The sequence below is a fragment of the Aythya ferina genome, assembly GCF_964211825.1.
Source record: "Aythya ferina genome assembly, chromosome: 1".
Taxonomy (NCBI): Eukaryota; Metazoa; Chordata; class Aves; order Anseriformes; family Anatidae; genus Aythya; species Aythya ferina.
The window spans coordinates 57,330,961-57,354,951 of NC_140296.1; the positions used below are offsets into that span (position 1 = coordinate 57,330,961).

The window sequence follows — 23,991 nt, forward strand, 5'->3', positions numbered from 1 at the left end:
TAGCACTCGTATTGAAGGATATCACTGAGCAGCTGTAACAACTCATGCAAATTTGACACTGTAAGGATGTCTTAATTTGACACTGTAAGGATGCCTTCAACTGAATGTTCCCCTCATCTTTCTTTACTTTCACATCTGGCACCTAAGCTTTCCAACGTGAGAGCAAGGCTTGCTGTTCCTCACTGGGAGCCCAGTGCAGGGCAGGCAGCCCCAAGCCCCACCAGCAGCACTGAGCATGGCTGACACCCTCTCAGCTGCAGTCTCATCAGCACACTAATGCACTGGCACACTAACTTCAAAACCCCATGCTGACACAGTGTGGTGTAAAAAATCCCTGCCTGCCCTATTTCCATTTTCTAACATTCGTACTCCCTTGGACAGTTTGATGAGGTGCCTGGAGGTTATTCCATTGTACCTTAACTACAGATGCTGATGGTGCTTCATACTGCAGGTGAAACCCAATAAAGTTTAGTATCACACTACATTTCATCTGTGTAAATACACAGACGTACTGACATCAGACATCTGGTGTAAATACACAGACATCAACAATATAACATAGCATGAAATACCCAACACTTCTACTTTATATTGTAATGTAAATTAAAACTTCAATTAAAACTTCTCCTCCTCCTCAGTGTAGTCAGGAAAAAAAAAAAAAAAAAAGGGATATATCTAATTCAGGAAACTGTCTAAAAATGTCTGCTTTCTCTCCAACAAAGCTTACATGGTATATGTTTTTTTTTTTTTTTTTTTTTTTTTTTTTTTTTTGAGGCCTTCAAGGTAGTTCTCTATTTCTATACACAAATAATAGAAGAAATCTGTGTTCTAAATCTTGTTCAAATTTAACACACAAGACAAATTCCCTTTTCTACACACAGACAGGAAGGGCATATATGAGCCTTGATTATGCTTTATTAAGTTATTCATTAAAATCCATGTAAGTGTCTTTGTCAAGCAGGCTATACTTGATTTTTCTAAGAACTTATTTTCAGCTGTGTGCAGAGCATGGATTTACCAGAGAAGGAAGAGCAGGAAGGCGGAAAGAGAAGTTAAAAGCTCTCATCACCCTGACTAATACGCTGTCATGCTTCTGGTGACACGATGGCAGCACCCAGTCCCTGGTGCAGGCAGCAAGCACCCTCCCTTCTTTCTCCACTTCCCATCTGCTTTCACACCACAGCTGTGGAGTGCTACAGAACTTACAGAAGGTTTTTTTAGTGCATTTTTCTGTGGACAAACCAGAATTCTGCCACTTTGTAATCAAAGTATCACTTCAGCTGTTTCTACAGAACATAGCAACACAGCAAAGGAAGCGCAGAACACTGGAAAGCAGCTGAGCAATGACTTTCATTTCAAAATAAAGCCTGAAGATTGGGGCCATTCCCTATCTAAAATAAGCATATAGATTCTGCCCACTGTATTACCAAAACAACAGAGTTTTTTATTATTATTATTTTTATTGTCCCTTGCCTTGCCTTGCCTTCCCTATCCCTCCCCCCTCCCCTTCCCTTTTCCTTTATAAAGTTACTTCCTCCTGATAACAATGAAGTAGAGAATTAGTAGCTACTCATGTTGCAGAGGACTGACACACAACTCAGAAACTATTTACACCATATGACTAGAAACTTTTTACACCACATGAATTTAGGTTTCTATGATGAGTGCTGACTCACTCTCTGAAAAGTCATAAACTATTCAGAGAACCCAATGCTAAAGACAGAAGTCTAAAGTTAGATGGCATGAGTAAGGGAACACTGGTGTTACACTCTGTATTTGCAACAGGAAAAAGACTTATCTGAGACTTCAAATCACCAGAAACTGACTGAAGTAGGGCAACTAACCATTGTTATTAAAACAAAGAGCCACTTGTTTTTTTCTGAAATTAAAGAAGAAGAAAAAAAAAAAAAAAAAAACCAACAATATAAAAAGCAATAAAGAAAAAAGTAAAAGCTTTTCCATTCATCTCTATTAGACCAAAATGAAAAATGCTGTATAACTTCTCCAGTACAAAACAAAACAAAATAACAACAACAAAACCAACCAACCAAACAAACACACACATACACACACACAAAAATAAACCACCATCACAAAAACAAACAAACAAACAAACAAACAAAAAAAGTCTTTTGGTGTGACCAAAAAAGTTTTTTGGTCACACCAAAAGACACAAACAAAAAATCAGTAAGTCAAAGAATTTAAATTATTTAATTTCACAACATACTAAATATTTAATTTTAAAGTTAAGTGTAATATATATTTTTTTTTAATTTAAATTGTCTGGCAACCTGAAGTAAATAGTTACTTCAACATTGAAAAAAAAAAAATCATAAAAATTGGAAACGTCTACCTGAAAATAAAAGCCTTACTCCAGAATGCTTCTAGGTTCTCTTCTTTGTCCTACAATGAGCAACATGGTCTTTGAAGTCTTTTGTTGCTATAAGTTCTGCATTTTAGAATCAGGAAGCTTGGAAAGTAATGTATCTTTAAAAATAGCCTAGTCCCATCTATCCCATCTAACATGAACATGAAACACAAAAATCCTTACCACCGGAGCTAATGAGATCAGTTCTTTGGCTTATGGTTTCATCTACCAGAGTGGTTCTAATATATGTGAAAGTATCTAAAACCTAGAGAACTTGTCATAATGGTATGCCCTATTCTAAAATATAGATACATTATGGAAACTACTGCAATACTCAAATTCTCTTAAAAGCAGAATCAACATCCTTCCCATTCAGAAAGTGTCATGTACTCATGTACTACTGCACAGTAAATGCCCTCTATTGAAACTCCTCAGCTGCTTCCTGAAATCTCTGGAAGTCCAGCTCTAATAAAAAGAAAGAACAAAGTTAGTTTTTGATTTCTTGTCAAGATTGCAGCACAAGTTGCCTTTGCATTTCTAGTTTGTATTTCTTTTATTCTTAGAAGATGATTAGTTTTGATTTTTTTTTTTTAGTAATTATTTTAAAGACCATACAATTATGCATTGAAATTATTATTTCTTTATGCTGGGACTTTCAGCTTGAAGAAAGTGAGGTAAGCCCTGTTCACCAAGCCCAGATGTCAAGATGTGACAGATATTCCTGTTCACCAAGCCCAGATGTCTTGATCAGGAGAGGAATGGATGTGGATCCACTTTGCAGGGGATTGGTCTAATCATGTTCTAACATGACTAACAAAGCATGTTGTGGAGGAGAATGAGCACTGGCCTGATATTGCAGTTACAGTAAAAATGCCCAGCTGCCAGCAGATTCCCAGGCAGATCCTAAACACAGGAGATCAGCATCACCCTCACTTGATAGACAATAAAGCACGAAGAGGATGGATATGTTTTCCAAAGCAGCAATGAAAATGAGGTTTTCTGCATTTTAGTCAAGGATGTAGAAGCCCCCATCAGCTTATAAAAATGGATGTGCAATGACTGGAAAAGACACATTTAACAACTGGATATACAGAAACCACTATTTATAAGCGTGTCAGAGGACAGTTACTACCCTGATTTCCTATTAAATTGAATGTGTTTATTTGTATAATATAACAGTATTAATCCCACTGTAAAGGCAGGTGGAAGGTTTTTAATAGAGCAATTTAAAGCGAGGGAGGGAAAGCAAGGGGAAAAGACTTGCCACCGTTAATAAAATAAATGGATGTCAGCAAAAATAAACATTACTTATCAGAAGCCTTCTATCTGTGTAGCAGAATGACAGATTATAACATTTTCCCAGTGCCTTAATATCTAGTGATGATTGCAACTGAAAAGACAACAAAAGACACCCTTGTCAACAGTTTCCAGACAATTCCAAATAAAATAAACTAATTTAAAATTATATTTTGTACAATTCATGCTAGCTACTGGATGCAGTATTTTGGAATAAATAATGTATAAATGAAATTATCCCCTTTGAAACCTCAAGAAGTATTTTAATGGCAGTGTTTGAGTACTGTTAATAGATCTAAGACTTCTCTAAAAATCCTTACATTTAAAGCTGAACTAAATTGGAAATAAGTATGAAGATTACCTTTTATAGTTTTGGGATACCAGTAAAAGTCTAAAATGTTGAAATTTCAAAATCTCTGAAATAATTAAATATCAGTAAATGCTTCAAGTTTCTTCCACAGAAGTATCTGAACTCCAGATATGTAAAAGCTAGATGTTAGTGATATGAGCTAAAATTAAGACAATTTACTTATTCCATCATAAAAGAATAATTTTTCTTTAGAAATCAAGCTTCTCTTTTAGATAAGAATCTTTTATTATTATTATTATTATTATTATTATTATTATTTATTTATTTATTTATTTATTTTTTCTCCTCGGCTTCACAGACCTGGGGACTAGGAAGCTGAGCTGCCACTGCAATGCAAAGAAAAGCTCCCCAACAGTTCAGGCTCACACTCCGCCAGGGAGCCTGCTGTCAGTCCAGGAACAGGAGAATGTTTTGAAGATGTAGACAGCTTGATTTTGGAACCTGTAGTTCTTTCAGAGGTCTCAGCTCTCCTCAGGCCTGCCATGCAGTTTCTCAGGAACCAGAAGCAACCTACTCCAAAGTAGGATTCTGGAACAGAATGCATTATGACTTCTAGAGTATGCATCTCCCAAGCTCTCACAGCCTCTCTTCCTCCACAGCTAGTGGAGCCATCTGCTTCAGGATGTCATCCTAAAAATAAAAGTCTCTTTCATTAACTGCATGACAGCCAAAATATGAACTTTCAAGTCTTGGTCAAGTTTGTCAAGTTCATCAAGTCTTGATGTCTACACAGTCAGCATTTGCATTCGATCAGATGAATCTCCTTCCAAAAGTCAAAGAAACTCAACTGATGGGTTCGAAAGCATAGTGGAATGTCAATGGAATCCAAATATCCCAGAAAAAGTAGTGTCCTACAGCAACCATCCCTCCATACCACCATACACTCTCTGATAATGTCCAGGCATTGGTGAAAAATATCAGTAACCTATTATTTGACTACTGCAAAGTATTTTGAAAAAATCTTTACAGCTATCTTGATTTTTTTTTTTTTCAGGAAAACCAAAGCAAACAAACAAACAAAACAAAACAGAAAACAAAACTTAGTTTCAAAAAACTTTGATAACCTTCAAATTTACTTGCAATAGGCCACAGTGGCTTAATGAATTCATAGATATATTTCGGTATATTCAAAATGAAAGTGAACTTAAAGGAAGACATACTTTTAATTCAACTGTAATGTGTAGAAAGACAAGTATTTGCTCAGTTGGTTTTATCCTTTAGAAAAACAAAATTATCTCTGTCTTTTATTGCTTCAGAAAATATTTTTATTCTTTTGAAACTGTGAAATGAGTGACCTTGTATCTGCAAGGTTACTGGAAAAGATGTGTTTCTTATAATCATTCCTCTAAATCTGTTGGTTCATAGAATTAGGTCATCCTGGCTTCTCAAAAATAATACAAGCATTCCCCAAAATGTTATTTTTCCCCTCCGACTCCCCAAAGTACAAAGAATATAACCTTCCTTCTACAATATATGAATTACAGAAAATACTTAATGCAGCATACAGCTTTTACTGTCATTTACAACATCTTGTGTAGCTTGCATGACTTCCAAGCCCAGGACCAGACAGAAAGGCTGCCACCCTAGACCCATTTTTCCAATGTATTTCACATCATTAACTTGTACCACCATCTATCCACACTCTGCCAGTTCCCCTCACTAGGCATATCACATTCTAACACAGACAGCATGCATCTACTAAGGATCATCAGTAATTAAGTATTGTATGCTTTCTTTATCGGTTAGATATGTTTGGAAATAAGAAAACAGGGAAGAAGTCTGGAAATGGAAAGATTGATGAAAAATTAAGGCAACCTATTCCAGATGATTAAAAGATGTTAGGCAGTGCCATATATCTCACCTTTTGTAAGGTATCACTAAGCTCTCTCTACATAGCTTAGCAAATTAAACAAAATCAGCAGTGTGGACCACACTGAGGTTGTGTTAGAAATTTTTGCCAGTTAATTGGTCACTGATACATTTCAGCAGTAGTGTAGAAAAGAGTCAGGTGCAGGAGTCATAACAGACAGGGTAATAACCTTCCTGAGTGTTAGCAACACTGAAGTTTCCAATGTTAAAGCTACAGTGTTAAAACTTACAAATGTAAACAAAGCCAGAAGGACATCAGAATTATCAGTAATTAATGCACATAAATGAGCTCTTTTTCTAAAGTGCTAAATGCATTTTTTTTGTTGTTGTTATTAAAACTCTGTTCATGCATATATTTCTGCTAAGGTTACTTCTAATGTGCAGTAATTACTCTCAAAGCGTTGCTTGCTAGGTCTAGTGACGGAATGAGGAGTAAGTTCTGCCACTTTACATGCCAAAATGAAGAATTTCAGTTTTGAAAGATATATGTACATGTAACTTTACTTGTTTCTTGATCTATAGAAACAAGTAAAATGGATTCAAAGCATCTGATTTAGTTTACCGAAATCTTTACAGAAGTTGGTTGTGGCCGTAAGCAGGTTTTGTCTTTACAGTCCCAGAATCAACCGACTATATTTATTTTCCCTTTACAGAAATGAAACCAATTCCAATTACCTGTTTTAATAGCAGAAAACTGTAAGAAAAATAAACTCAGTGAAATACACTGGGGATACAAGAATAAAACTGCAGTTCAGAGCTGTTTCAGTGAATTCTGGCCCTTCTTTACTACTCATCATTAAATGCCTCTCCACTTCCAGCAGAACCTGACTTGACTGCCAGCTCCACTCCACTGACCGAAATTACATAATTGCCATTAAGTAGTATGTCACAAACAAACTATTACTCCCCTTGGTTTTGTTTTAATACATGAAATTGCAGGAACATGGCAGGTAAGAGGCATTAAAGAACCTGTAAATTAAAAGGTAAAGCTTGACTACTTCATGTTACAGTACTTTTTCAGTAAGTCCTGTATACCCACCACAGGTTTTCTTAGATGGAACAAAATAGATATACTCATTTTATTCTTTTCCACTGGGTAATCAGGTACCTATCCAATGTGGCTATACAGTCCTGCCCAGGGAGGTTGTGTGTATCAAAACAGGTTTTGACTGGAAATGCTGTCCTGACAAAACAGAAAATACAGCATACTTACCAGTGTGAAACGCTACAAAACTAAATGTTAGTTTGTTTTCCCAGATGACAGTAAAGGCATTTTCTGAACAGCTTTGTTTAATAAGTTGTTGGTATTACTACTACGATTTCCAAGCCATAGCTTTTAGGCAGACAGTGCAGTTTCCAGTCCACTGTAATGTTCTGCGCTTAGGAGGTGACTATTAAGCAGACCACAAAACACTTCTCTGTTTTTTTCCTTTTTTTTTGAGTACTCTCAAGGTATAGGAATAAGATAGCATGCTTTCCCGTGGTTTAATTCTTGTCACGGCTGAGCCAAGGGCACTTAGGTCTCAACTTCATCACAGAAAGAGTCATCGTTCTCTTCCAGAGTCCAGGTGCTTGTTGAAGCAACATTCCCCACACTGTACACACTTGCCACAAATGTATGGAGCAATATTAACATCTAATACCATAACTGATCTACATGTGTTACACATTATAGTTGCGTCCTGCTGCTAGGAGAGTCAGGCCAACTTCTCTCCTTCCTACTGCTTTTCAAATTTAATTTGCAGACAAATAGCTACCCAAGCATAAGCAGCACCATGGTATCTGTTTCACTGTTCCCACTGGAGCAAGAAGTGAGACTGAGCACTGTCTGATGTTACTGTAAGGAGTAAACAACAGCCCAGCACATCATGGCTAGCCTTTCTTCAGTCTTACATTCACAACACTGGATGAAAAAATAAATCCCCATGAATCCAAATGGCAAGAATGAGCAGCTGCATATTGGGATGTTTGGAGAACAATTCTGTTTCCTTTTAAAAGCATCTCTGCTGAAGTTTGCATGCAAAATTTGTGGCAAAGAGCTTTCAGAGCTATATAAATTCATATTTCTCCTTCTTTTGTGGGAATGCAAATAGGAAAATTTCTCTCTTGCTCCACACATAGAGTCTGAATGACCCCAATACAGAAAATTAATCTAATCTTCTCACCTTCTATTGAAACGGCTGCTTAGATGCCAGTAAATAAATAGACAAACTGACAATATTCAAAATAAGCTCACCAATCAACTGTCTTACAATTGTTTAAAAAACACTGATCCAGTAAAGAGAGAAGAATAAACATAACAAGCCATGCACTCAAAATGCAGAAAGTCCAATTGCATCCAGAAGAATGACCAAAGGCCAATTCATCATGAAAATGTTCTCTCAAAGCTCAGCAAGAGATACAAGACCAAAAAAGACTATTATTTCAATAGTTGTCCCCTAAAGACACTTCTCTGTTTCCATGGCAGTAGACAGTAGAGTCCAAAACTGTGCAATTTTCATATTACTTAAAGAAAGAAATAAAGAAAAAAAAAAAAGAAGCCTTCGTAGGGATAAAAATTCAACCCCATAACCAAACGGAGGCATTCAGGACTCACTGAGCTGTCAGCATATTAGAGCCACTGTGTGAGACACTGCTGATACTATGGCAGAAGTGAAGAAACATTTTTTCACTTCCTACACAGCTATGACATATCCCTAAAAAAGAACTCTGTATGCCACAATCTATTGGACTCATGATAAGAGTTGTGCCATTAGTGCTCTGGTGTCACATCTGCACTGCTTTAGAAAATAAACAGCATACACCCAAACTGTTTGCATGTGATAGCACAAACCTATCAGGAAATCAGCTAAAACTAACACTATTACATATATAAACAGTTACGCTGTCAAAAACTAGATGCATTTGGTTTAACTAAATACATTAATAAATAAAAAAAAAAAGACTGTCTCTATGTCAGGTCTTTGTTATAGTAGTATTTGTCATCCTTTGTATGATTAATGGCAACAAAAATACCCAAAAAGAAGCAAAACCCTTATGCTGCTTCAGGCTCCAAACTTTTCTGGTTTCCCTCCTATAGTGAGGAACACTAGAATCACGCTACTTACATGAGTAAGAAGCCTGAATTCAAAGACAACTGCTCCAAACAACCCCAGTTATGTCCTAGATGGATAGTAGTATGAGTAAAGTAGTATCAGTAAAGAAATAATTAAAAAAAAAATAAAAAATGAAATGACATTCTCTTTGCTTAATCTACAAACACTACAATCTTTGGTCAGTTTGATTAGATGCATTAACTTACCCTTTCCACACCTTAATAGGGTTGAATTTTCTTAAAGTTTAGCCAAAGCTGCAGTGTATGCTTTTGGAATAATAAAATCAGTAATTTACTAGTAATGCATCCCCCTCTCAACTACTCTCAAATACTCTATCCTTATTCTACCTCAGTAGAAGTAGAAAAGAGTAGAAAACAGGCTTATGTTTCTTATGCCAATATATCCCTTGGTATATTTAAAACAAATGTCAACTGAAAAAAAAAAAAAGAAAAAAGAAAATACTGATACTGTGTGAAGCTGGTAATGAGCTAAAAAAAACAGAGTTAAGAATCTTTAAGCATAAACATTTTCTTTTTTAAGATCAGATTCACTATGTTCCTCATGCATGTGCCACTGGGGCTGCTCAAACCCTGTTTTTGTTAGTTGTTATTATTGGAATTCTGCAAGGAAATGGAGAGTTTTAGTAAGTCAGATCCCAAACTTCTGAGTGTTTATTCACAACATAGAATAGGATCTGCCCGGTGATATCCAACAAGCTAGTAATCTGCCCTAATAATCCAACAGAAGCGTGTTATGCCACAGGTTCATTTCAATCATTAAGTCTGCCAACATGAAACCTTGGTAATGTCAGAGTGATGACTGGCTGACTGAACTGTACTGAATATGATAAGCAGCGCTGAGATGGCTATTGGCTTGATTCTGCGACTCTGTCATCACAACACTGATACAGCTATTAAACCTTAGTTTAACTACAACCAGATTATTCAGGTTTAGATGTTAGCAGTTTAACTGTATGGAAAACCTGATACATCTTACATAGAAGAATACTTTTTATAGAGCACTACATTTCAATTTTAAAGATTTCCATAATCATGTGCACTACATCAAAAATCTGTTTTAGAGTAGTAACATCACAACCTCACAGTTGCTTTAGACAACAGAATTCGCTAAATAAATTTACATCAACAAAGGACTAAAATGTTAATTTTCCTACTTGTACACAAATTGCAAATTAGGGAGCATCTGTCTTTTAGAGCTGGAATTCAAATATTTGTATCTCCCTTTTTCTTAAATATTGCAACCACTAGTGAGGTTCTGTGGAAACAGGTCTCTCACTTGCCCTACCACAAGTCTATGGACATAAGAAATAGAATGATGGTTCATTTTTCTTTGTCAGAAAAACAAAATATAACTGGAAGCAATAACAAAGTGGGATTTACCAACCTAATGCCTATAAGAGTTCAGCTGTAAAGTAACCTCTGCACAAATCCATTCTCAAAGGGAAAAAAAAAAAAAAAAAAAAAGGCAAGAAAAAAAGGGTTCTCAGAATCCAGACTGTTAATTTAAGTGAGCCAAAATTATACTAGTGATGAAAACAAGACTATGTTCTCCATTTTTAATATTAAATAATATATATATATATGAAATTATAAATCATAAATTACACAGTTATAAATCTGTGTACCAGACTTGGTTTGGAGTTTGAGATGAACATAAAAACTGGATACTCAAATAAAGAGTATGCATATCAAAAATATGCAGATAAAAGAATAACTTGCTTGGTAGCGAAAACTACCTGTATATCACTATTAATAATTTTCCAACTGGTTCCTTAGGAGGAATTTATATATTTTCAAATTATTATTTTCAAAATATACACAAGCTAAATTAAAATATACGTATTAGAAGTGACAAAGGCTTTCATTTCTTCAGACTACCAGCATCAGCAGGGATACTTCTCCCTCTATTTTTCTATCCCAGGGACAGTATTCTATACAAAAATCACTAACGTATCCTACAAAAATCACTAACATATCCTATGTTATTTTATAGTTAATCCTGTTCCTTGACACAGTCACCATCCAAGATAACTGAAAAGATCATGAAAAGGAATTAATAGCAGGAGAAATACATTATTAGTTTTTGTGCATCTCCAAACAAGAGAAGGGAAAGACAACCCTATATGTCTTCAACCTGTAATCATGCATGCACATGTCTAAGGGCAAGCACGGATAATAGATGGATGACATAAGTACATCTCCAGATACAAGACTGCCCAGAGCTCTAGAACAAGGCTTGCAGTGGACAAAGGGGGAGCCTTGCTAAAATCAAGGAAAGCCATTTTGCCATGCAAACCTTTTTCTCGTATCACAGAATGAGATCCTATAGATGATGCAATTTAATTTTTGTTGGCTTAAATACCACAGTTTAAAATGCTCTTGAGAAAAAATATACACATTTCATGTGTATTTGTTCTGATTACATATCAAGACAAGTGAAAGAAGGAAATAGAGCAATGAAGTTTAAGAGTTCATTTATTTCATAGTAACTGGAATACAGATTACAGTGGTAAATGTTTCAACTCATCAGAATTTCATATGAAGAGATACAAACCACTAATTAAGGTAGAGGAATTCAAGTCTCAGTTATGCATAAACTACATGGATGAAAATTAGAGAAACATCTGTTTAATCTGAGACATTGACAATGCATAAGGTAGTTAAGTGTGTGAATTATTAAATGCTCAGTAAATGTTGCAAGATTTTGGACAAGTCATGAACTATAATCTGTGAACTACACAGTTTAGGTTACAAGAAGGAGTAACTGGAGAAAAAATCATTATTTTTTTTTCATTATTTCATTACAATTATGAACATATCAATTTATTAGAAATCTGTTCTTAAATACAAAAAAAAAAAAAAAAAAAAAAAACACAAACAATTAAAACAAATATAACTCCCCCCACCCAAATACTTAATTTATATATCCTCTAGAAAACAGAATATCCTTTATGAATTACCAATAAACTTCATACACAAAAATTGTTTGTTCTTATGTGAAGAACACTGTTGGAAATTCTGGAAAGAAAATGTAAGTATTATACTGAAATAGACTTATTGTTGGTAAAGCACTCACTATTTCACTACAGTGTGCTTTTTAAAGAGCACTAACTTAGTGTAGGTATTATAGATGTATATTTTTTACATACACATATATATATAGACATAATAAACCAAAAAATACTACTCATGATCACAGAAGTCTGAAGCAAATACTTATATTTCAAAGATATCTTTCATTCATGCTATGGAAAACACTACAATAAAAGCTTAGCATATTTAGTGGAAAATCTATTGCTCCAGTTTTGTACTGGTAATTAAGAACATGAATACCTATAATGTTCTAGAAGTACACATTCTCACAAGAACACATGTAGAAATACCTAAAATGTGTTATTCCATTAAGGGAGACCTTCATAGCAACTCCTACCTCTAAGTTCATAGTTCCATTTACTGTGAAGAAATCTGCTAACCTTCTAAGTTTAATGTATCTGTTGTTTGCAAAGTGACTTCAAAATCAGTAACAAAAACACCCTGAGGCTTGAAAAGTCCTTTTTCACTGGGACATGAAATTTCATTCAGATTTACATGCACAACGAACCATTAAAAAAAAAAAAAAAAAAAAAAAAGAGAGAGAGAGAGGTTTTAAAAAGATCATTACCTTCTTTTTCACATTTGCATAAAAAAAATATAATAAAATAAAGCTCTTAAAATAGTCTAGCAACCAAAAATATATGTTTTGTGGAGCCAGGCTTTAAAGTAACAAAGCAGCAGCAGCTACACATTAGCTACATCCTGGAGATTACAAAATAATGTAGAAAGCTTTGAAATGTAAATGATAATTAAATACTTTAGAAGGATTTTTTTTTTTTAATTTCTACAGAGAGAAAGACTGTGCTCTTGTGTTTCATAGTATGGAATTATTCTTACATGAAATAAAACTTTTGACAATATTTTAAACAATTGCTGAATTCCATCATTTAGTTATGCTGATTACTACCCATCTCTGTTCTAAACCTGTTTCAATTTACAGGAAATTCATAGCACTCTAACTCTGGTGCCTTTCAAAAAGTCTACACCTGGCCAAGGGATTAGAAGCAAGACTATGGATTTAATTAAACCGTTTAATTTAGTTACATCCTAGAGATTATCCTTTATCTTAGAGCAAGGACACACTTTACATTCCCATTTCAGTCAACTTTATCTGGCTTCATCTATGAAAACCTTACTAAGACAGACAATACTTATGTTCACCATTTTATGAAATGGCAACAGAAACAACCTTGCATCCCAAAAACCTTGGGGAAAAAACGTTTCTGTATGTTTTTCAACATAGTACATCCATCCAGATTTTATACTGACCTTTTATCACTTATTTATTTCATTTTTATGTTAGCTTTTCTTTGAAGTGCCAGAACTATCCACATTTTTGTTTACATATTTATTTATCTGCAGAAATATAAATTATGTAATGTCACATATTTCAGGATATGCTAAAATCATTTATAGTTTGGAACAGAATCAGAATTTGAGTTCTGAGTTTGACTTCTATCTACCTCTAACTTTTTCCAGTTATGTATTGCTAAATCCAAGCACCAAAAGCAGCTATATTCTAACACCAGGAAAGGGTATGTTTCTTAATTCTCATTTCCATAAAAAATATATTGGAAGATCAAAACTTCGTCACATTAAGGTTACTCTCTGGTTTATATAATTGAAATACAAAACTAAATATAAACAAACTTCATGGTCTACAACACAATGAAAATAGGTTGCAGATTTTAGGTCACAATAGAGAAATTCAGGGCTTTACTAATTTTTTCATCCTTTTCTAGCATAAAATATAGTATCTTCTATTCCTTGTATTTTCACACCACTCAGAGTATGGCAGAGCATAAGATCTGAATTAGCACTAATTACTCGAAAGAACAAAAACGTGCCAGTTTTAAAGAGTCTCAGAAAAAAATGATGTCACAGTAAGAATATTTGCAATTGGGGTATATTACTAACTCTCTAATATTTGACAAAGGTAAAAATGAGCTTACATATAACCAACTAAGACAGGCCTCTATTCACTTGTTCAAAAAAAAGGTATCTCATCTATCTCATGTCACAGTTCTGTGCATTCTTAAGTTTACCAGTTATGTTTAAACTCTAAATCAAAAGACTTTAACAGCAAAGTTTTCTGCAGTAAACATTTTGACTGTTAGCTCCGTATTTAAATTTATTACTGCCACTAACATATCAGTGGCATTAATAGTACGTATATTTTTAAAAGTCTTTAAATACAGCACAAAAACTGACCTCACCTACAATGTTTCTATCAGTATATTACCATGAAACAGAAACTGTGTGTACTGAAATCTCTCTTAATATAATACTTAACCAGATAAATTATTTCTATAATAAGTTTAATAGGTTCAATATGTGATACACCTTCTAAAAATGAAACAATCAAACAACCCCCCCCCCCCAAAAAAAAAAAAAGAAAGGAAAAAAAGAGAGAACACTATGTGTGGAATGAAACTGCCTGAACTTTGGAGATCCAGCAAGATCACTCAAGAATAAAGAGCTAATTTGCAAATGAAAAGTTAAGTCAGCAATTACAAAGTGTAGAGCATGAAAAGCGATGATTGTTTATAGGAAAAGTGAAATTTGTTTTCTTCCAATTTTACATGTACTCCAGATAAGCAAAATTCCTGAGGCAAATAAGTGTAGAACAATGTTTATCAGGAAGAAAAAATGATAAAAAATACACAGTCCTTTACAGATGAAACAAGCAAGGAATTCAAGCCAAAACAACTATGATTTCAAAGAAATCTTAGCATGCAACTACTACTAAACAGAATGTTTAGAAAACATACATTTAAATACTTACTGCTCTCTGAAATTATCTGATTTCTACTTTCAGCATAATATTTTAAGATAGACTATGTTTATAGTTAAGTTTTTCTATTCGATTGACATTAAGATAAGAAATATTTTGAAATAACTTTGGTACAGCACTATACGTAGGTTAAAGGCCCACAAAATTATTTCACTAATGTTTGAGATATTCTTAAAAATCAATGGTCCCTAAAATTATGTTACCATTTAAAAGTTCTCTTTCCCAATTTCCTCTCAAAATCCTCTCATTCATCACTTTTAGAGCCACTAAGACCAATTCAGTATAAGAGAATTACAGTCCAGCCATTATTATATTTATTTTTAAAGCCTCTGTTAGCAAGAACAGAGTCGACATGAAATACTGAATGTATGGAAAAGAAAACTTGACACTCTGTCTAGCAGACCATACATTTTAAAAATGAATTTTAAATATGCTTATAATATTTTACATAAGAAATAGAATATTTATACATTTTCAATTAGTGATGAGCATTCAATCCCTCGAATAGATTAGCAGTAAAGAAATAAAAAAATTGATTTTAAAAGAAATGATTCTTTTATATACACTGTTAAGACTAGGTCATTAGTTCCAAAAGGGTTGTGGGTTAGCCAATTTCATTAAAAGAAAAAAAAAATAAGAATTAGCAACACTAGCAAAAGACCCATCAAAAACACCTTCATTTTCTAAGTTTTATACTTAGACAATGCAGAAACCGTGGGCTTTACTGAGCTGTTAAGATTAATTAACTCTAGAGACAGTTACACAGGGAAGTGCAGCTACAGGTTGTGGTCCAAAGAAACTTCAAACAAGACAGATCATCCAAAGATTGGAGTTAATGGATTGGAATTCTATGCAGGTTCTTAAGTTTCCAGAAACGAGGCATGTCCATTTCTATCAGTCTACAGGTAAGGAGAACTGAAAACTACTTCAGGCATTATGGGGAATTATCTACATCTGAAATTCTGGGCCACTCCCACATATACCTCAAAACATTAGTTGATATTCTGAGGATTTTTCCAAAAATGCTTTCTTTGGAGAATTAAATTACCTTTGTAGATGCAATAAAATCTAATCAGTGCATTTTCTGAACATGTTCCCTGGGTTTCTCTTTCTCATAAATATTAATATACCAAATCAGAGGCCAAGTAATTCCAGAATTTATACACTGTATGTATAAATTTAGACCTCTAAATGTGGTATTAACACAGAGAAACACTAAACATTACACTTGGTTTTTAATACATTTAAATGTTGCATATTTTCCAGTAAAATAATCTCAAGAGACTTAATTAAACAAATGATGACTGTTCAGATTAGCAAAGAAGCTACATTTGAAGATGAAAATATACACTAAGAAGTTAGAATTTGCACTTAGTGGTAATCATATGTTTTTAATCTCTGTACACTGTAGATGTATGAGGTATACTGGCTTTTGTTTTCTTCCTGTTATTGGATAGTCCCAGGTTATATTAGGTTATTTCCCAAAACAACCTTAAATCTTGTCTGTGAAGCATTCCACTTGCAATTATGTTAACATAAATTGGGAAACAATTGGAATTGAACAATATCTAATACAGAAGAAGAGGACAATTTATAATTAATTGATGTCTGGCATCAGTGTCAAGCAAGATCTTGGCTTCATGGCTACCTGAAAATTAATGACAGTGATTTCTTCTGCAGATGACAAGTAGAATAAAATGAAGATGAGACAAATTTGAAATATCATAATATGAAACAATATGAACCCAAGCTGTCTGGTGAATGAAAGTGGTTTCATCTATTCAGTAGCTTACCAGACAAGTTTTTCACCGAAATCACTTTGATTACCAGTCTAATTCATTAGCCAAATTTTAGAAAAGCTGTTTAAAATTACCACTGCATGTATCACTGGAGTATATAAGTATATAAGCAAATAAAAATACTACCCTGATTGATCTCCTGGATCTTTCTTTTATGCTACCCTTCATAAGTGTTAGTCTTCCAAAACATATTTCTAAAAGAAGAACTATGCACAGAAAATTAGTCACAACAGAAAAAAAAAATCACATTCAATTAGATATGCATATATTATTGTGTTATATATTTATAATAACTTGATTTGTGCACAAATAAATCCCACTCAGCAAGAGTATTATCAGACATTTTTAAAGAAGAGTTTAGAAATAAAGAATACTTTCAAAAGTTTGCTAACATCTTGGTAAGTGTGCATACATTGTGTATAAGTATTTGTCTATCACGTACATATGCATATACAAGAGAAAATGTATATTTTGAATTAAAAAAGCAGCATATTTAGGTTTTGCCGTCTATTTTAAAGATGGGTAGACATTTATTTTTCATATGGAAGAACTTTACAAAGCAAAACACTTTTAATTCCATGTGTCTAGCTTTTACTGATATATGTGAAAGATATTTTATATATACTTCTACACTTCCATTGAACTGAATGAAGAAGCTACATTTTGTTTGTCACATCTCGGTTATCTCATTTTTCACAATGTTCTCATGACACTCTGTATATCATCTACATAAGATTTATTTGTCAGAATTCCATAGTGCCTTTCTGACAACAGATATTTTGACATGCATCCTGTTTTGCTTGGCAAAGACTTATTTGATGGGTTTGACAGTAAATTTCAGCGAAGAATTCAGCAATCATTTAACTCTGGTTAGGTAAACTAACTCTGGTTAGATAAACTAAAAAGTGACTCACATAAATATTAATTTCTATATGAATTGTACATTTAAAGCAATCAACTTGTTTCATCAGCTTTCCTCCTAATAGCATACAACTTTGAATCCACAGGTACTCCAAATATCACTCTATGAATCATGAAAAGTAAAGTTCATACACAGTAAAAGGTATAATAGTATTTTTTTCAGAAGGAATTATTGGATGAACAGTAATTCCAAGACCTTAACATGAATAAATGAACTTCATCATATCTTCATTTGAATGATTCTTAGAGGAAATAAGGTTTGATGCTACAGACTTTACAAGTGAACAGCCCTTATTCCAATCATTCTTTTAGATATCATCTGTATGAGTGGTATGGGTTACAGGTAAGATATATACTAATCAAATGCCCTTACTCAAGCATGACACAAAGTGCCTTATGAAAAAGGAAAGAATGAAGAAAGATGATTTTGGAAGTTCCTTTTAAGCTTCATCCTTCCTAAGAAAATGTTTGCATTTCAGTGCCGAGAGGCAGTCATCGCCTCTTCAAACTGTAATATAGTCAAACGCAGAGTTGTCCCCCAACTAAGAGTGAACAGGTGGTTCAAAACAATTGTTAAGTTAGGAAACCCTCCTAAACTTGTTCTCATGCACAAACATTACATACATTAATCCACCATTATAAACCACGTACTCTAGTCTTCTTATGAAGTCTAGTCTTCTCTCACATGCAGACTGCCTAAAAATAAGCCTGCATCGAATTTACCACTGACATGCAGGGTGAGCGATAACTCATCTTCCCAGTATCATTATCTAAAAATGGCAAGATTTAGCTTACATTAGAAGTTATAAGAAATAATTCTTATTGTAATAGAGCCATGTAAAAATAAAATTGGATTTACTTTGACAATGTATGATATTTCAAATGCATGGGGGAAAAAAAAAAAAAAAGAGAGAGAGAAATTGATTAGGGCAGATCATTAATGGTGCTTCTTAAAATTACCTTCCACATCAGCTTAAAAAGGAGATGTAGTATCGACTACATATCGATACATATTGAACTACAACATATGGTGGCATTCTCTAACGTATATCTTGCATTTCATCATTGATTAGTATTATCCACGTTTTGAGTTATACTTAAGATTGTCACTCTTCATGATACAATTATTTTGTTTTAAAACTACTTGTTTCCTGAGAATGAGTACAAAATAGGTCATCATAAGTTCTGAACACTGTTGAATATTGAGTATCACAAAATAAGAACAACTAGGGAAGTCGCGTTATCGCTTAACTCCTTTTATGCCTAGTGTCCAGACACGAAGTAGTGATGAAAGGCAGTCCCTGTAGTACCGGTTTTAGACATGTTGGGCTTGTTGACTACTTGCGATCTACCCAGGACTGTCTGCCAAACTTCCTCATCACTACTCAGGGGCACTACTCGGAAGAGCAGTGGGAAGGCAGACACACAGAGGGGGATGCAAACATGAGCTCCCAAGGCTGCCAACCGTGACATATTTATTACTTTCGTAATTCGGAAGTTACCATTTCCTGCTGCTCAGGGCAGCTGGAGGGGGCACCGCTACAGGCTGCATGGCAAAACCACTCAAGCAGCTTAACAAAGGGACTCATTAGCGACGGCTCCCTCGAATTGCCTTCCCAGACACCGGACACTTGAAAGGCTTTACGCGCCGTTTACTATTCGTCCTTACAACCACACCAAAAAAAAAAAAAAATGGAGAAAGGGAGATGCAGTGGTGCGGGTGGGGTAAGACGACTCGCCACACGCCTCCACCTCGCCCAAAGAGACCCCCGGAGCCCCGGCTCCCGCGGCCGGAGCCCAAACCCACGGCTGAAAGGAAACCCCGGGAGGGGACAGCCGGAGCCGGGGAGGGGCTCTCCTCGCCCGGGAAGTTTGTGGCCACAGGTCACCCTCTCCCGCCCGCCCCCCGGCTGCTCCCGGCCCCATGGACGCACCTTGGCGCCGCAACCTCCGTTTCTTGAGCCCGAAGATGCGGACCTTGGAGAAAATGTCCACCAGGTTGCCGTTGCAGAGCCCGCGGTTCTTGCTGGGGCTGTTCCGCCTCCTGCTGGCTGAGGGCCGGTCCCAGTGCTGCTCCCTCGCCTGACGCTTCTGGCGGATCAAGCCGCTGGCTATGGCCGCTGCCATGGCTGCTCGCCGGCTCGCCCGCGACGGGCAGGGGCGCAGGCGGCGGGGCGCTCAGCCCCGACGGGGACCCATCCCCGGGGGCAGCGGGCGAGCGAGAGCCTCCCTCCTTCCCTCCGGGACGAGGGGCTGCTGCAGGGGGGTAGCACGCCCGCCCCGCGACCCCCCGAGAGCTGCGCTGCCGCTGGGGGTCACCGCATGGGCGCCCCGCCGCCCTGCCCCGGCGGCTGCGGGCGGAGGGGCGCGGAGCGAGGCGGGCTCGGGGCAGAGCAGCGCTCCGAGGAGCCCCGCTCGGGCCGGGGGCTTCTTCGCCCCCCGCCCCGGTTGCCCCCTCTCAGCCCCGCGCTGCCACCGCCCGCTCGCCCGCCGCTGCCATCGGAGCGGCTCCGGCGGCTATCGCCGCCGCCTCTTGCAGGCTCCCGCCTGATGATTGCCAAGTGCTTCGGAAATCAGCATCTGGAGAGAGCAATCTCCTTCTCCTGGGAGAGCTGTAATCACAGCTCTTCAGTCCCACCCCGCTCCAGCCTCCCTACACACGCACACGCACACACACACCGCACACACACGCACCGCTGGAGCTTTTTTGTCCTCCCGAGCCGAGGGGCGGCGAGGGTAAAGGGGGTGGAGGAGGGACGGGAGAAAGGCAGGAGAATAAAGAAAAAAAGGCCGAGGGGCGGGGGGTGTCGTTGACGCCTTTTTCTTGTGGGCGACGGCGAGTTCCCAACGGATCCCCCACCGGCAGCCGCTGCTCCCCCTTAGCTCTCCGGGGTGCTTCCCCAGACACCCTCGCAAACACGCACACCTTCACGCCAGTTCCCTCGCACTCCTTCCGACACCTTCGCAGCGGCTCCCTGCCGCCCTGCATCCCCCAACACCTTCCCTCGCCCTCCCGAGCCTCCCTGGGCGCCGCCCGGCTCTGCTGCCCTCAGACAGGGCACGGCGGAGGGTGGGGTGGGGTCTCCGGCGGGGATGCCGACTGAGCAACCCCTTCTGCTCGCCAAACGGAGCACGAAACCTGGGGACGGGGGGGGAGCGGCGATGACCCGCCGACAGAGCCGACCAGCCAAAACAATCCCCCACCAGACGCTGCTTTACACAGGTATCTCCTCTGTGCTCAAGCCAGAGATGCTCTGGGAGCATTCCCTCTCCAGGCCAGCCCGCCCGGAGCCGGGCAGGGCACACGGGTGCGCCTCGCACGGTGGCGGTCCCACGGGCAAGGAGGTTCTGCCACATGGGAAGGATTCAGAGCAGTGAGAAAGAAACACTCCTACGCAGCAGACGGGACCCTCCACCAAAACTAGCATGCGCTCGTGGTCTATACCAAGACTATATCAAGAGCAGACTTTTAACTCGGAACCTAATCCGTTTTTGGTGGTTTCAGAAATGCTGAAGGATTTCCCTAGGGCACCCACAAACAGACACAGCAGGTAGATTTATAGATCACCATCTTAATGTAAAATTCTTTCTTAGCATTTTTCATAATCTACATCTTGAAGCCCTTGAGCAGTCACTAGTCAAGCTTATTAGATACCAAGTCTCTGCCCCAATGAGTTCACAAACAACACAGGTAGTAACTACTATGTAAAATATCACTACTCGTCTTTTTTCTTTTTTTTTTTTTCTTTTTTTTTTTTTTCATATTGTGTCATCTTCCATTTCAAATAAGGGTTCAATGTTTTTCAGGTTTACTTTCTGCTAGTCTAATAGTGAAACTTCCTGAAGTTGTAACTAAATACAGAAATAATGTAGAGTTATCCTACAGGGAAAAGCTTGCACAGGCAGATACAACGAAACAAACATATAGCCTTTATACTCTCGTCAGAGTGCTCTACTTTCTAATTAGATGCCTTTTTCAAAAACAATAAATCAATCAAAAACAACTAAAAAGACTGAAGTGTAAATATGCATCCAGAATAATTCACATCTAGAATATTTCACTGTTTTTCGATATAGAACCTATAGGTGTATTGTAAACAAGCAGGTTCTTGTTTCAGTGGAGGCTTCAGCATCTCCTATATTGACCATTTTTCCCTACATCTTTTAATCTATGAAGGACTATTTTTATACAAAGGGCAAAAGTTTATGAAAGGAGCTCCTTTATACAGGGATTTTGTATTAATTCTAGACCAACTAGGAGCAGAACACGCACAATCGGATCTGGATAATACATTTTAATTCTATTTAAAAGTGTCTCTAAAGAGATTCAGCTAAAACACTCACACTGGATTTTCCGTCTGGTAGTTTTTACAGAACAGCAATTTCCTTACAACTGCTACAATTACCTTAACTAATGTAATTAAAATGAGGACTATTTTTTTTATATATTTACATTTGACTGTTCTAGTTTTGCATTAGGCTTTTTTTTTTTTTTTCCTTTCTCTCTCCATATTTCCCAGAAAGCGGGCAAGACACAGCGTTGCCTCCTGTAGGTCTTTCTCCAGGTGTAGGTGCTCCCGGGGGCTCCTAACGGCCCGGCTCGGCCCCTGCCTTCAGCACCATGGACAGCCGCAGAAAGCCCGACGGCGGGCGGCCCTAGGACGTCGTCCCCTGCCTACAAGGGAGGAGGTTACAGGACACAGCCCACAGACCTGGCTCCTGGCTCCAAACAAAGGAAGGAATGTGAGGGAGTGAAATAAAGCCCATCCCACTGTTATCTTGAATTTTCAGAGGAATTTAGGAATGGTATACAAACAGCCCTAATTTTTATGTGTGAGACTCCATCTGTAAAGTAAGTTCCACGTTCTTTTGCCCTGTACTATCCATGATACTATCCCCTCTATGTTCCTCTCATTCTATTTCCATAGTTTCCTTCAAATACTGGACTTCTGCTAAAATACCCTAACATTTATCAGTGTTATGATGCTCAGGGTCATGGCCAAAGAACGAAGATGAAGATGGGCAGTATGCCTACAGACAAGAGAAGATGTGTTTATTAATGCAGAGATCAAAAACAATAGCTTTCCACTTGCATCTCAAAAATGCAGAGCAGTTGTTTACGGTTTGAGGTTTTGCAAAGAAAACTCAAGAGAGCCATCTGCTGTCTTAACCTGTGATAAAATGTGTGCAATTCTAGTCAAAGTGAAGCTTTTCCTAACAGATGGATTGAAGAAGTAAGAACATATCTGCTGTCTTAATGACTAGTAAATGCATAAGATTATGCATTTAGGACAAATGGAAATATCTCAGTTATAACATTTGCTACATTAAAATAGAGTTTTATTTCTGATTAACAAAATTCTCAATGTGCAAACAAATGATTTAAAGCAAAAGAGGGAATTTTCAATACTCTTCATTTTTCGATCTGTTCATTTCTAACTATTAATTTACCATAGAATTCAGGAGTCTACTAAAATAAACATAAATAAATAAAAGTTGTTTTTTTTTTTTTTTTTTTTTTTTTTTAATTACTTATTTTAATGAATTTTTGAGAAAAGCATTCACCATATAAGGTGTATGTGAAATACTTGTTTTACCACATATTAGGATATGAAACCATATTTTTTTCTTAATTTTATTTTGGCAATATTTCTGGGGACAAAACTTTTCCCATTTTATCTATTTTTAAATGTAAATTATAATGTGTCATTTTCAGGCATCAAAGTTTAATAAGTGAGAATATACACCATTAATATTTGTGTATATTCATGTACTAGTGGTACATAGTATGTTTTTATAGGAGCTTCCGTTTTAAAAAAAATAAGATTCTATACTTTAAATCCTATCCTAACATAGATCTATAGGCTGCAAAACTGTCAAACTGTCATCATTATGGTTTAAAAGCTGTGTTCCTCTCTCTCTCTCTTTCTCTACTTTGTGTATGTTCTCAATTTTTTTGGATAGGGTTACAAGCTACAGACTCATTTCTGGCCAGTACGGGTATGAAGACTGTTCTTCCTTTCATAATTCATTTCAATATAAACAAAAAGGTATTACCATAGGTATGTTTTCACCTACACAAACTCAGACCATGTATCCTCCTCCCAGATACCCTGAAACCATTCCACTACTATTACTACTACTACTACTACTACTATCAGTAAAATTTCACGCTAAGAAAAATACCCCAAAGTCCTAACAAGCATAGATTTTCTAGAAATGCAAATGCCAGATTATTTGATTGCTGCTAAAGATGATTTAGTTTCATGAGAACACATTTTTATTACATTTTCTGAACAAGAGTAGACAAACGCAGCCTGCTTATCTGGTTAAATAACTTAGAACATGATGCTCTAAATCCATCTT

The 23,991-nt window shown here is 36.8% G+C and overlaps 1 protein-coding gene across 7 annotated transcripts in view; it reads right to left on the reverse strand.

Moving 5' to 3' along the window:
• FGF14 (fibroblast growth factor 14) overlaps positions 1 to 23,991 on the reverse strand; it is a 410,976-nt gene that overhangs the window by 118,180 nt on the left and 268,805 nt on the right. Inside the window, exon 1 of one of the 7 annotated variants that reach the window (XM_084506782.1) lies at positions 19,560 to 19,899. The exons of 5 other annotated variants lie outside the window; for them this stretch is intronic. In XM_084506782.1, coding sequence (XP_084362908.1) covers positions 19,560 to 19,752 — 193 coding nt within the window. In that variant the 5' untranslated portion in view covers positions 19,753 to 19,899. Of the gene's footprint in view, positions 1 to 19,559; positions 19,900 to 23,991 lie in introns of those variants that run through there. One more of the 7 variants, XM_084506779.1, reaches the window with a different exon arrangement.